The following is a 15,127-nucleotide window of genomic DNA, read 5'->3' on the forward strand; positions in this document are numbered from 1 at the left end:
TTTTCCCCCAAAATTAAAGCTATTTTGAAATATTACAGCATGTGTTTGAAATTAAAAACAGTGTGCGCAGACCTCCAATGGTGAGGATTATCACTCCAAAGCCTCTCGTTTAGGCCAAGCGCATCCTGTCGGTGTGTGTCAATGTCTGTCTGTCTGTCTCTCTCTGACACACACACACACAGGCCAAATTTGCAACTGTAGAGTAAACAAGGCCTGGGTCGCACCTCTCCGGGTCTTCTTGCACGGCGGTGGGAATGGCGTCCATCAGTGAAGAGGACATGGCGAGCCTGCGGTGAGCCATAGCGGAGGCGTGCGAGGATGGGGGTGGGAGGTGGCAGTTGGGGGAATGTCAACTACGGTGGAGTCTCTAAAGTCCAATGAAGAATTCAGAATTTGACCAACAATTTCTGGAAAAGATGGAAAAAGCGGACACTGATGGTTTAAGTCCGAATCCAAAGAATTGTCTTTTTTTGTGTTTTGCGTTACTTTCCTGGCGTTTATGTGAATAGACTTATTCCCCAAGCAAAGGGCTTACTATTATTTTTATTTTTTTAAAGTGTTCAACTTTTTTTCTCCCTGAATTTTTCCATGTATTATTTTGTGCAACTTCAGCTCAGTCAGCATCTTGAGGATTAACTCCACAAGTGTATTTTGCGTATTTACTTTTTTTTTTCTACAGCTGTTTTTGTAACAGCATTAAAAAAGTGGTACAAGTGACGGGAAATGTGGTTATAATCATGGAACAGGAAATGGAAATTATTGCGACATAGGCAAGTGGTTCACATGCATCTGTCCTGGCTGCTCATTAAATTATGGCCAAAGTGACAACAATTATATATATAAAAAAAGATGTTACAGAAAGTACACCACCAAATCCACTGTGTTAAGTCGTTCTGTGAAGACACTCATTTTCTGAAGAATATTCCTTTTAAGCCACACAAAACCTACACATCATCATAACATTCCCTTTTCTGGAAATGAGGCCTCTAAAGTTGCAAAAATCTTGCAATATGTCACATTGTGCTTGTGCGACTTCAGCTCTGTGCGCTTTTTTGGGGGGACTTTTTTTTGCAATGCCACCACAAAAGGCTATGAGTGTGGACAATGAGGGACACTGATTAAGCCATAGTGCAACAGCAACGCGGTTCACACAGCTCTGGCCAGGCTGCTTGGTAGTATATGGTTAAAGTGAAGAAAATGGACTGTACGCCACAAAGTGAACTGCGTTTATTGTTTATGCGGTGCATCCAAATTCCAAAGGGACGTCCAGTTGTGCTATACAGTAGTTAAATTCTTTTTACAATTGCAAAGCATTAACAGCATTAGCCCTCCTGTTATTTGTTGTTCCAAGAGTAAAATAGTTGGGGGGGGGGGAAAACGACTGTAAAATAAATTCAAAACTAAAGCCAGACGTTTTACCATTGTTTTTTGGGGGGAAAACCTATTTGATGTTCAATAAATATAACAGGAGGGTGAAGGGGTGTAAACAACTCATAGATTTTAATGTTATTAAACAGTGTTTAACTTCTTTTTACATTTGTATGCCAGTTAATGCTACAATTATGCCTGTCCAATTACTCAAGATGGGACCAGTTGAACCTGGGAACAGATTAATTCATTTTGCATTATTTTCCAATTCCAATTTTGTCCAGCATCATGGAAAGGATTGTTTGAACTTACAGGTTCCACTGTATGTACACATTATCAGAGGGTACAGTACAAAAGGGTCAATCCAACAGTATACACCAGTACCCCCGGGATACATTTTCACAGTTTTCTGCAAATACTTTTGATTTAAATCCCTTTTGCTTGTTGACCAGAGTGATGTGGTCAAAACACGTTGTCAGCAGAGTGTACAAATCCATTATGTTCCAGGTTTTGCATATAGTTAGTGATGGAGCAAAGGAGCTCACGTTTACATTATGATCACGCTGAATGTTAGCAGAGAAAAATTCACAATAGCAGGCCAGATTTTATACTGCAGGTCCAAGTGCTTTTTTTGTACTGTCTATTTACATTATTTCTGCATGCACAGAGATCCAAATTGGAAGACAAGCATTGACAAAATATCAAATATTACATACTGTTTATTTGGCCTGGGGCTACTCTTGCTTTCATTGATTTAAAATAAAGTTAACCTCCACACTTCTCCACTGGCCACAGTCAGCAAATATTTTGCTTATTTAATGATAATACACATATTTAGCCCATTTTAAATTGTCTCTGTTTTCACACTGTAGTTTAGATTTACAGCATATATTTTTTAATGTGTTTATTTGTGTTGCTTGAGCAGACACGGGTGTATTTTGAGGTCAAGCTGGCATTGTAGGGGTACAGCACTCGCATGGACAGATATCCGACATCTGTTTTTTATCCACATTTGGATGAGCTCTGATCAGATATCCGATTCTTGTGTTTTCTCTTTACAACGCCATAACGCACATCTCAACTGTGACACTTCAGAGTAAAAAAAAATGCAGTGTAAATCCAGCCTTAAAGGTTAAATGTTGTAAACTGGTTTCTTTGGAGGAATCTACAGTGTGTAAACTCAAAACCAAGTGTGTTGCAGTATTTAACCGGCTTGTAAAGCACCGCTCTCTGTAGCTGCTACTTCACCTACAGCAACAACCAAAACATTGACCGCTTCTGGCACGGACGAGCCCACAAGTGTGGGAGGTGAGGTCGGGATGCAGGTTTGATTTGGCCTGGAGCACAGAGCGCCATTGGGGTGAAAGCTTTGGTTTGGTAAGACTGTCCAAGCCAGCTGGTTTCCCGCCGTGGCTCTTCAGGTTTACTGCACACAGCATGCTGACAGGACAGAAAGGAGCAATTATTATTTCCTGTACGATATTCTCCAATGTGACTCTCAATTAATCAATTATAATAAATACTACAATGGGACACCTTCATTGACACTCAACACTTGGATATGCCTGATTTTTTTGTCATTACTGTCATGTATACACCAATTGAAAAATTGAGGAAAATACTGATACAAGCTGACATCTGAGAAAGTCAACAAATGGTAAATCCCCAGAATCTTATATATTTTATTGTATTTTTTGAATAATCCAACTACCAACAAATATAATATTTTTTGGAGGAGATACGTTAATCTTCCTTAAACCTGATTATTACATGAAATTAACTGAAATCTTTCACCCATATTTTGTCAAAATATTTCATTTTATTTAATAATAGCCGTAAATAATACGGGTTAAAACAGTTAAATAGTAGTGGTAATAGGAGTATTTTAACCTAGGGTTGGGCGATTATGGAAAAATCAATAATCACAACTATTTTTGAGTGATATCAAAATCACAATTAATAACTACGATTATTCAATGATTTCAAAACGTAGTATTTATGTAACTACCAAAATTCTACATTAAATATAACTTAAAAGAACAACCTAAAAACAAATTAGTAACAAGTAAAATATTAACATTAAAAAATATAAATAAAAAAATAAAAATAAATACAGTCATGGGTAAGAAATGTACACGCCTCAGGTGACTGTATTGTCTATTATATATATTTGTTGAAAAAAATCCTTCTCTCATTATTCTGGTGAAATCACAATTAAATTTAGATTAATTGCCTAGCTTTATTTTAACCCTTTAAAAATGACACTTTAAATAATATATCTTTTTCTACAATGTTTACAATTTCATCCTCCCCCATCCCTCAATAAAGTTTATTTCATTTATTTATTTGCATAATTCTAGTAAACTATAAAATCAACCCTATTTCTTGCAGGATATAATTCAAGAAAATATGTTTTTAATACAAAACCAACTAAAATAATTTACCCACTATGTACATTGTATTATAATTATTGTTAGATAGGGGTATTTTTAAAAAAATTATAATTTATTACTACAAAATGTGTAAATAAATGTTACACAGTGGTTTAATGAAAAATATATTAAAGTCCAGGGACATACCGCATGAACAATTAATTAATCAAAGGGGTTGTACTAGACGCCTCAGTTCATGAACATAAATTCATTGTCATTCTACTAATACGTTTCAGACAATTATAAGCCTCCAAACACTTTTGGGAATGCCCTTTTTTTGGCCTGTTTTCAGAAAGCAAGGTCCATAAAGTCATGTTGGATGAGTTTAGTGTGGACGAACTTGATTTTAAGACTACCAAAAACACCTTTGGGATGGACTTGAACCGGGAGTGTGAACTTCATATTATATCCCATTTTCATTGTGTATAAATTGAATGAGCATATATATATCCCAATACTTTTGCCCTCATAGTGTATGTGCTGTATGTGTACATATGCTCTTTGTGAGACGTCAGCGTTTGCTGACACGCGGTAGCTGCTTTTGGCTGCATGCCAGCCTGCTGTGGCTAGGTGTGGTTTTTATTAAAATAACTTCAGCAGGAATAAGAAGAAGCTACATACTTTGTGAAATTTGAGCCACTTCTACAGTGAACCCCGTACAAAAAAATAAATACAAATTAAAAAATCCATAATTCTGCAGGAATTTCTGACTAAACACAGGACACTGTCCAGGCTTTAAGAAACCACTATCCATCTCGGAGAAAACCATAGGACGGAAATGTACGCTCACATTCATAACATTAACATTGACACATTACATCTTTTGGCTCTAAAAACCACCACGATGTATTTGAAATTACACAAAAAAGCTTTAAACTGCAGACTTTCAGCTTTAATTTCAGGATATTTACAGTGCACCCCCTTCTCAAATTGTTTTTTTTTTGCATAGTTTCCCCACTTTGTTTAATTCATCAAACAAATATAAGATGAATATACCACAGGTAAACATACCATGCAGTTTATAAATGGTGATTTAATTTATTAAGGAAACATTTTTTCAAAACTAAATGGCCCCGTGTGAAAAAGTAATTGTCTTATAATTGAACTCCGGTATGATAAACCATAGGAGGGGGAGGCAATGACTTTTTTGCACAGGGCTATGTAGGTTTGGATTTTTCTCCTCCCTTAATAATAACAAAAAGCATTTAAAAACTGTATTTTGTGTTTGTGTTGTCTTTGACTAATATTTCAATTTGTTGATGGGAAACGTGTGACAAACTTGCAAAAAATAAGAAATCAGGAAGGGGGCAAACACTTTTGCACACAACTGTAACTTAACTGTGGCTTATCCTACCTGAGTTCAGTTTCTCTAGCCACACCCAGGCCAGATACTGCCACAAGTGTTCTCAATCAAGAAATCACTTAAATCAGACCTGCCTGACAAAGTAGACCAAAAGATCCTCAAAAGCTAGACATCATGCCGAGATCTAAACAAATTAAGGAACAAATGAAAAAGAAAGTCATTGAGATCATTCAGTGTGGAAAAGGTTACAAAGCCATTTCTAAAGCTTTGGGACTCCAACGAACCACAGTGAGAGCCATACTCCACAAATGGGGAAAACAGAGAACAGTGGTGAACCTTCCCAGGAGTGGCCCGGCCGAACAAAATTACCCCAAGAGCGCAGTGATGACTCATCCAAGTCAGGTCACAGAAGACCCCTCGAAAGGATCCAAAGAATTGCAGGGTTCACTTGCCTCAGTTAATGTCAGTGCTCATGACTCCACCACAAGAGACTGGGTAAAAATGACCTGCATGACAGAGTTCCAAGACGAAAACCACTGCTGAGCAAAAATAACATTGTCTCAGGTTTGCCAGAAGACATCTCGATGGTCCCTAAGACTTTTGGGAAAATACTCTGTGGTCTGACAAGACAAAAGTTGAACTTTTTGGAAGATGTGTGTCCCATTACATCTTGCGTAAAAGTAACACCGCATTTCAGAAGAAGAAGATCACACCAACAAAAAAATATGGTGGTGGTCGTGTGATGGTATGGGGCTGTTTTGCTGCTTCAGGAACTCGAAGACTGATAAATGGAATCATGAATTCTGCGGTCTTCCAAAAAATCCTGAAGGAGAATGTCTGGCCATCTGTTTGTGACCTCAAGCTGAAACAAACTTGGGTTCTGCAGCAGGACAATGATGCAAAACACACCAGCAAGTTCATCACTGAATGGTTGAATAAAAAATGAAGACTTTCAAAGTCCTGAACTGAATCCTACTGAGATGCTGTGGCATGACCTGAAAAAGGCGGTTCATGCCCGAAAACCCTCCAATGTGGCTGAATTACAACAATTCGGCAAATATGAGTGGGCGAAAATTTCTCTACAGTGCTGTAAGAGACTCATTCCAAGTTATCGAAAAAGCTTGATTGCAGTTGTTGCTGCTAAGGGTGCCCCAAGCAGTTACTAGGTTTTAAAATAATCAATCAGTCAGGCGAGTTTCCTAAATCTCTTCAAGTAGCTGCCATTAAGCCTCTGCTAAAAAAACAGAACGCTGGACCCTTCCATGTTAGCAAGCTATAGACCCATCTCAAATCTCCCTTTTATAGACAAGATTGTTGAGAAAGTTATTTTTGAATCAACTCAGCAATTTCTTGAACTTAAATGGACTTTTTGACAAATTTTAATCAGGTTTCCGAACTCATCACAGTACAGAATCTGCTCTTAACAAAGTGCTAAATGATATAAGGTTGGATATACTGACTCAGGAAAGGTGTCAATTCTGGTCTTGTTGGACCTCAGTGCGGCTTTTGATACAGTAGATCATAATATACTGCTGAACAGGTTGGAAACCTGGGTAGGACTAAATGGAACAGTTCTTCAATGTTTCAGGTCCTACCTGGAGGAAAGGAGTTATTTTGTAACCACTGGAAGTGTTCAATCTCATCAAATGGCAATGACCTATGGGGGTCCCTCAAGGGTCAGTTCTTGGACCCCTCCTGTTCAGCCTGTATATGCTACCCTTGGTTCAAAATTTTCAGAAATTTAATTTTGACTATCATAGCTATGCAGATGACACAGATATATCTAGCAGTGTCTCCAGATGAGTACAGTTCAATTGAGGTGTCGTGTCAAAAACAGATAACTGGATGAGCCAAAGTTTTCTTCAATTAAACCACAATAAAACTGAGATCATTGTTTTTTGGCAATAAAGAAATGAGTATTGCTGTTAGTAAATACCTGGAGTCACTCTCTTTAAAAACCAAAGGCCAAGTCAGAAACCTTGGTGTACTGAGAGATTCCGACCTTACTTTCAACAATCATATCAAATCAATTACTAAAACTGCCTTCTACCATCTGAAGAACATATCCAGAGTGAAGGCTTGCATGTGTCAAGCAGACCAGGAGAAGCTCATCAATACTTTTATCTCAAGTAGACTTGACTATTGTAATGGTCTTCTGACTGGACTCCCTAAAAAGAGCATTAAACAGCTGCAGCTCATTCAGAATGCTGCAGCTCGGGTTTTGACCAGAACAAAGAGGTCAGAGCATATTGCTCCGATTCTAAAGTCTTTACACTGGCTTCCAGTCAGCTTTAGAATAGATTTGAAAGTTCTGCTACTGGTCTATAAATCACTAAACGATTTAGGCCCTGAATACATGAATGAAATGCTAATAGAATATAAACCCATTAGGGCTCCGAGATCGACAGACTCGGGTCTATTAGTGGAGCACAGAGTCCAAAGCAAACATGGTGAAGCAGCATTTAGCCATTATGCTGCACACAAATGGAATAAGTTGCCAACAGAAGTGACGTAAGCCCCAAGTGTGCATGTTTCTAAGTCCAGGTTTTTAGAGCATTTCCACTTTTAAATTATATTTCTTGCACTGTACACTGTTTTAATTGTATTTTTATTTTATATGTTTTAAATATTTATAAGCCGTTTTTCTTTTTAAATGCTTTTAATCATGTAAAGCACATTGAGTTACCTTGTGCATGAAATGTGCTATATAAATAAATTTGGTTTGCTTTATCAACTTTTGATGATTTTTTGGGGGGTAAAAAATGCACATTACGTACAAGAAATTATGGTTAAAAAAAAAAGTTTGAGAGTGAACCACGAGTGAGAAAAGTTACTTTCTGCTTGTGTCATTTCCGTATTTTCCAGTGTTGGGGGAAATGACACACCACTCATACTACTTTACAGCTTAAGACTGCTTATGCACTGTACACATGACCGTACACGAGTACTTTTAACACCTTCCGATTAAAGTCAGCAAAGGCTGGATTTCTGGATGTCTCTAAAAGATTATCCTGAGCAATTATCCTGTGGTGTGGGGTGTTTTAAGAGGAATTTTCCTCCCAGATCTGCTCAGGAAAACATTTAAGCCAACAATCATAAATGTTAAATGTGTTCCATCCTCTTTTCTATTACTTTTCCCCCCTTCAAACCTCGTTCCGGCCGACTGCAATTTTAAATAAATATTAATCATAATACAAATAACCACAGAGTCAGTATATAAAACTCCACTGCTGCACATAAAAACTTTCTGTCATAAAAAGGTATTAAGATCCTCCATTCTGCATGACCAAGCAGCGGAGCAGGACAGGTGAAACAAACAAACAAAAAAAAAAGGTTGAATATTCACAATAGCAAATCCTTGTGTGTGTGGACAACCACAGCACAGTCTAGTTTCTAGATAAGCTAACAGTTAGCTTTTTTTTCTACAGCTAAACTTTCTTTTCTGGCAGTCTGCCTCTCACAGGTCAGTCTTGGTACCACAACAGAGATCAGTATGTGGTGTGCTGCGTTGGTTTTCTTCAATCCACTATTCAGTATAAGAGTATTCAAAAGTAAAAAAAATCACCATGTACATGCTCTTCACTTGAAGACAATATGATACTCACAGCTTCTGACGGAGTCCGCTAAGGTCTCCCGATCCAGCGAGGCGTCCCTTTGAGTCTCCTGCATCTGAAACAAATTCAATTCTGACATGTATCATACAAAATCAATGGTAGACAACCTGAAGGGAAAACATAACATTAAATACAAACCAAATTCCAATGAAGTTGGGACGTTGTGTTAAACAAATAAAAACAGAATACAATCATTTGCAAATCATGTTCAACCTATATCTAATTGAATACACTACAAATACAAGATATTTAATGTTCAAACTGATAAACTTTATTGTTTTTAGCTAATAATCATTAACTTAGAATTTTATGGCTGCAACATGTTCCAAAAAAGCTTTTCTTTGAACAACATTCAATAAATGTTTGGGAACTGAGGACACTAATTGTTGAAGCTTTGTAGGTGGAATTCTTTCCTATTCTTGCTTGATGTACAGCTTCAGATGTTCTACAGTCCGGGGTCTCCGTTATCGTATTTTACGCTTCATAACATTCCAACAGCTTCTTCCCTCTTGCAATCAACTTCTTGAACAGCTAACTTACAATTCCATTACAACAAGCTGGCAATTTTTTGACTTGAGTTCGTTGTCACATTTCTGTATTATGTATTACTCGTGCACTCACTGTAGTTGTCTCGCCGTGCTGCACTATTTGCATATAGTGGCCACTCATGCCAGAGTAGCATCTGCTCCATTTGCACACTGATTGAGGAGTATCTGTAACATTTGCACAACCATTGTCCCAGATTATCGCAGTACTCGTCACTTTAAACCGCATACACTCCTTGAAGTCTCAGTGCCCTTTGCACAATGGTAATTGCACCGGACTATTGCGATATTAACCATTCGAACTGAGGACTCTGCATCTTTTTGCACAATTGTTGTTTGTTGTTGTTTTTTGTCAATGTCTTTATGTCTCCAAAGTGTTCTGTAAATTGACTGTCTGTTGTACTAGAGCGGCTCCAACTACCGGAGACAAATTCCTTGTGTGTTTTGGACATACTTGGCAAATAAAGATGATTCTGATTCTGATTCTGATAATGCCCCACACATTTTCAATGGGAGACAGGTCTGGACTGCAGGCAGGCCAGTCTAGTACCCGCACTCTTTTACTACGAAGCCACGCTGTTGTAACACATGCAGAATGTGGTTTGGCATTGTCTTGCTGAAATAAGCAGCGGCGTCCATGAAAAAGACGTTGCTTGGATGGCAGCAAAAACAATTTGAAATGTGGACTCGTCGGACCACAAAACACTTTTCCATTTTGAATCAGTCAATCTTAGATGAGCCCAGAGAAGCCGGCGGCGTTTCTGGGTGTTGTTGATAAATGGCTTTTGCTTTGCATAGTAGTGTTTTAAGCTGCACTTATGGATGTAGCGCCGAACTGTATTTACTGACATTGGTTTTCTGAAGTGTTCCTGAGCCCACGTGGCGATATCCTTTACACATTGATGTCGGTTTTTGATGCAGTGCCGCCTGGGGGATCGAAGGTCAAGGGCATTCAATGTTGGTTTTCGGCCTTGCCGCTTACATGCAGTGATTTCTCCATATTCTCTGAACCTTTTGATGATATTATGGACCGTAGATGATGAAATCCCCAAATTCCTTGCAATTGTACATTGAGGAACATTGTCCTTAAACTGTTCAACTATTTTCTCATGCACTTGTTCACAAAGAGGTGAACCTCCCCCCATCTTTGCTTGTGAATGACTGAGCAATGAGGGAAGCTCCTTTATACCCAATCATGGCAACCACCTGTTCCCAATTAGCCTGTTCACCTGTGTTATGTTCCAAACAGGTGTTTGATGAGCATTCCTCAACTTTTTCAGTCTTTTTTTCCACCTTTCCCAGCTTTTTTGGAACGTGTTGCAGCCATAAAATTCTAATTCAGTTTAAACATTAAATATCTTGTCTTTGTAGTGTATTCAATTAAATATAGTTTGAACATGATTTGCAAATCATTGTATTCTGTTTTTATATATGTTTAACACAATGTTCCAACTTCAAGGGAATTAGGTTTGTATAACATATATCATCTGTAACTCGTAGTAGTAGTGCAACGGCCCACCCAAAATCACAGTTCGGTACGTACTTTTGTTTTAAGGTCACCATTCTGTTCACATTGAGTACAGTCGGGACATTATGAAAAAACAGTGCTTTTTTTTTCTTTTGTGTAAACAGTACCATATTTAATTACATTTAAAATGAAACGTAAAAAAACGCTTGCAGTAAATTCCCCAATAAATCTAAGCTTCTCAATTTAAAAAAAATACATATATAACAGCTTCTATTTATCTTTTCTCTTTAGGAAAGTACATCATCAATAGTTTGTCGTCTTAGAAAAACAAAGGATTCAGAAAGAGAAAGACAGTGAGCCTTGATGCTAACATATAATGCAAAATGCTTGAGATGGGCTAATTAGCATTGATTTACTGTAGTTACAAACTCTCAAACAGCTGCTAAATTAACACACATGCAGCAGTAACACATACAAACAAAGCACACAATACTCATACTGTATACTCTCTCTGCTCTGTGGGAACAATGAAAATCTGCTATGTGGAATGTCACAAACAAACCTGGAAAACAGGCTAGCTGTCTTCCTGTGTATGCTATGCTAATGAACATCACAACAGTTTAATGACATGATTGTTAGAAGTCAAACTTTCTAAAATTTTGTTTTCTTGATGGCCGGTGTCTTCAGACAAAAGTTACAGGTATATCATTTATTTATATAAATATGATATATCTAAACAGGAATGAAGCCTAAACATTGAATATTGTAATTATGGTGGCTCTGTGGTGACATCTTGTGTTAAAAACAACACATTGTAGATATTTAAAGTTTCGACGGTTGCTTTGTCATGCCCCCTTTGCCATTCACCCAAACCGGGAGGAAGTGCTTAGACCTGAGATGAGGGACAATTTTATACAAATGTTTACTTAACATAAAACATGACAGTGAAAACGTTTGCAGAACAGCGTTTGCTCCGTAGATGCACACATCTGGGACAAAGGGAAATTTAACTGTTTACTACATTTGCAAGTCTGCAAGTTAACAAGCTAGCGAGCTAAGGGCTAGAGCTAAAAAGCTCACTCGACTGCAGCGACATCGTTAAAACGTCAGCACTCGGGAGTTGTGTGTGTTCCCGACATAACACACACACGCGCACACACTGAACAATTAACCGTTTATAAACCATAACCACAGCGGCACACATCAATATTTAGGCAGTAGTTCACTTCATTTTAAGAGTCATTTGATTGACAGGTAAAGGTCTCACATCAGCACCAACAGCTCAAGAGCAGGCCTAATTTAATATTTGATGTATCCTTTATTTAACCAGGTAAAAGCTTACTGAGATAAAATCTATTTTTTAAAAGCAGACATGCAAACGCCAAAGGCATGAAAAAGGTGACCAAAAAATTTTATAATTTAGGAGGGTCTGGAGGGATCCCCCGAACCCCCGCAGAGACTTTTTTAATTTTAAAATAAATTAAGCAATCTGGAAGACTCTAAAAAGTACAATACAGCAGAAAAACTTATTGACAGGGCTCAAGTGCATGTTAATGTGCAAATTTAAAATTAAAATGTAATTTGCCTAATTTCTTTGCTGTTTTTGCTTTGCCTCCAAATTGAGCCAGGCTTATCGCCACCTGCACCTGATGGCTGCTTCAAGCTGTGTCACATGAATAGCATTGTCCTCTCTAAGCACTCTCATTCTGGAAAATAATTGACTAAAATCATTTTCTGTTTCACTTCATTTTTCACTATTTCCAACTTCAGAGGCTAATTCCAAATGCATCTTCCAGGAAAATATTAAGTAGAATATTTTTCTGTTTTTATTGGCCATTTCTGAATTTGAAGTTAGTTCATTCTGTGTTATGACATAATCCTTAACAACGCTCCGTCGCTTAATACATTTAACATCAGTAAACTAATTAGATAATTTTAGCCACTTTTCCTAATTAATACAAAATGTACTAGCGGATCAGTGCTTGTCGCCGATGTTACGTGTGCTTCGCGGTTCTGCTGGGACCACAACCAGGGCCAAGACCCGCAGCACCTCAACGTGAAAATAGAAAAGACCAGCGCAACAACAACCACACTGGCTGATCTGATGAGCAAAAATGTTGCTTAAACGTAAGAGTAGCAATAGAAGATGTCTGCTACAGAGGTGGGTAGAGTAGCCCTTCTCCTCAAGTAAGAGTAGTTACTTGACAATAATGTGACTCAAGTAAAAGTAAATAGTAGTCCTCCAAAAAATTATTTGAGCAAAAGGTAGACGTGAAATTACTCAAGTACTGAGTATTTACATTTTTATCAATGAAAAACAAATGAATAAAATAAAATGTGAATGTACAAATTGCTGCGTGTGTGTGTATGCGCAGTCAAAACTCCCAAAAAACATCTGTAATTTACTGCACGGTGTTTTCTCAAGTTATAAGTGAGCTGAAATATCCACATTTGGGCAAACAGTGCCAGACAAATACTACAATACATGAAAGCTGTTGTTTTTGTTCGTCTAAATGTAAACAAGAGTAGTGCGCCATTGGCTTCATGGTAACAACGACCTTCCCAACATGGCCTCCACGTATGCACAACGATCAACGGAGCAGACTTATCTAGTGTGAATACCTATGTCTCATCAAACATTAAAACAAACATGCCTTTATTAGTATTTGCGAGAAGCAACACTGAAATATACAGGGCTAAGCCAAACTTGCTGATGTAGGCTGTCTTGTCGGAACTGCATGCAAACAAGTGGGCAATGTCAGAGTCTGGGAACATTGCATGGAATAAGTCTACAATTCCCTCAATTGAGTTGTATTATTGGTGTTTTGTCACAGTGTTTAGAGTAGTAGCTCAGTAGCACAGTAGCTCTGCTTTCAGCGTAGGCATACAGTACAGCCAAACATTGACCGGAGAAGATGCGGTGTTGGTGTCCTGGATGTTGATAGTTGGTGTGGGGGTGGGGGTGGGGGCGGGGGCGGCGGTATGGTGGAGACAAGAGTATAATAAAACTGGGAAATACCTGGTGTTTGTTGGCAGCTCGATTTTGAGGCGTTGTGTTTCACGCTGTGCATGTGACTCCACTGCCTTCACTCCCATCGTACATTTCTTGCACAAAATACACCGTGCCTCGTACGCACTGCCCGCTACAGCTTTCAGAGCCAATTTTCATTGAATTTACACTTTCCCATCCATGTTGCCAATGTTGCTACATAAACGATGTGCATCTGCTGTTCACATTACAATTGAAACCACATCACTGTTTTGCTCCGCTAGTTCCAAGCCATGCAAGCACAAGGTGCCCATACAAACACCACACAGGAAGGCCCGAACTTAGATTCGAACCCAAAACCTCTCAGCTGTGAGAGAGATGTGCTAACCATTAGACCACGGTGCCGCAGAAAAACAAGAAAATAAAACGGGAATTTTTAGACTGCCACTAACTGAAAGCAAAGCACCCTAACCTTGATGTTCTTCTTGAGGTACTCAGCTCTGCTCATGAGGCTTTTAATCTGGAAAGAGAAAAGAGAGGTGGTTAATCACAATGTTTTTATGACAGAACCTTTGACACCTGATGCACTCTGTAATCCTAAAATTACACACACAAAACAAAAACCAAACATTTTGAATATTTGAAGGAAATACACCAATGTCACAGAGGAAATGACGCGTCACAAAGGAGAATTAATCCATCAAGTAGCAAAATTAATCAGCGGACGCAACGCAATCAACGCCGGCAGGATATGAAAGAGGCGGAATCATACGCGGTGGACATAATAACAGCTGGCATTCAGTTGCATTATGGGTAGCATACAGTGTTTTTCTGACTTGTACTCGGCAGCAAAAGACAGGATGTCTGAGTCTCTGCTGCAGCAGTGTGGAATGTGCGTTATTATTTATTTATTTTTAACTCTGGTGAGACCTCCAAGCTCTCGGAAGTGCAGTGCCAACTTTGCTAGAGTAGAGAAACTGCAAAAACATTTCCGAAGGCACACGTGTGCTATTAGGCTAGGGGGGTGGGCGCAGATCAGGAGAAAGTAACACAGAGCTTTGCTTGTACACTGCTACACAATGAGACCTCCGTGGTTAGTTTCCATACGTTCCCTTAAAACATCGCGATCTGGCACAGCAAGTAATCATTTTGACCACAGTTTTTTTTTTATTTTGTATTCTGCCCTCGAACCACAAGGCTTTAATCGGTGTGCGCAATAAACATGGAGGAACTTTGCGCGGGTTGCACTCTCTCAGTGTTTGAACAACCGTCTTGACATTAAATCAGTTTGCACAGGATACATCACAATGAGGATTCCAGTTGACAAAAGATGGAGGCTGCTGGGATTGCCAGTGCTCACTTGTTAGAGCTGGAGACGGTTTATTCATTCATTTATTTTCTGTACTGC

At 38.5% G+C, this 15,127-nt stretch overlaps 1 protein-coding gene across 6 annotated transcripts in view; it reads right to left on the reverse strand.

Annotated features, from left to right (window-relative positions):
• Window positions 1-15,127, reverse strand: part of ulk3 (unc-51 like kinase 3) — a 48,479-nt gene that overhangs the window by 23 nt on the left and 33,329 nt on the right. For 2 of the 6 annotated variants that reach the window (XR_009787360.1, XM_061765484.1), the window contains 3 exons: window positions 14,192-14,239; window positions 8,709-8,772; window positions 1,213-2,808 (listed from right to left, as the gene is read on the reverse strand). Coding sequence is in view for 1 of the 6 variants with exons in the window: in XM_061765484.1 (XP_061621468.1) it covers window positions 2,792-2,808; window positions 8,709-8,772; window positions 14,192-14,239 (129 nt within the window). In the remaining 5 variants the exon portion in view is untranslated. Of the gene's footprint in view, window positions 408-1,212; window positions 2,809-8,708; window positions 8,773-14,191; window positions 14,240-15,127 lie in introns of those variants that run through there. The other 4 variants (XR_009787359.1, XR_009787358.1, XR_009787357.1 and 1 more) reach the window with 3 other exon arrangements.

The sequence above is a fragment of the Phyllopteryx taeniolatus genome, chromosome 2, assembly GCF_024500385.1.
Source record: "Phyllopteryx taeniolatus isolate TA_2022b chromosome 2, UOR_Ptae_1.2, whole genome shotgun sequence".
In the NCBI taxonomy this organism is placed as follows: Eukaryota; Metazoa; Chordata; class Actinopteri; order Syngnathiformes; family Syngnathidae; genus Phyllopteryx; species Phyllopteryx taeniolatus.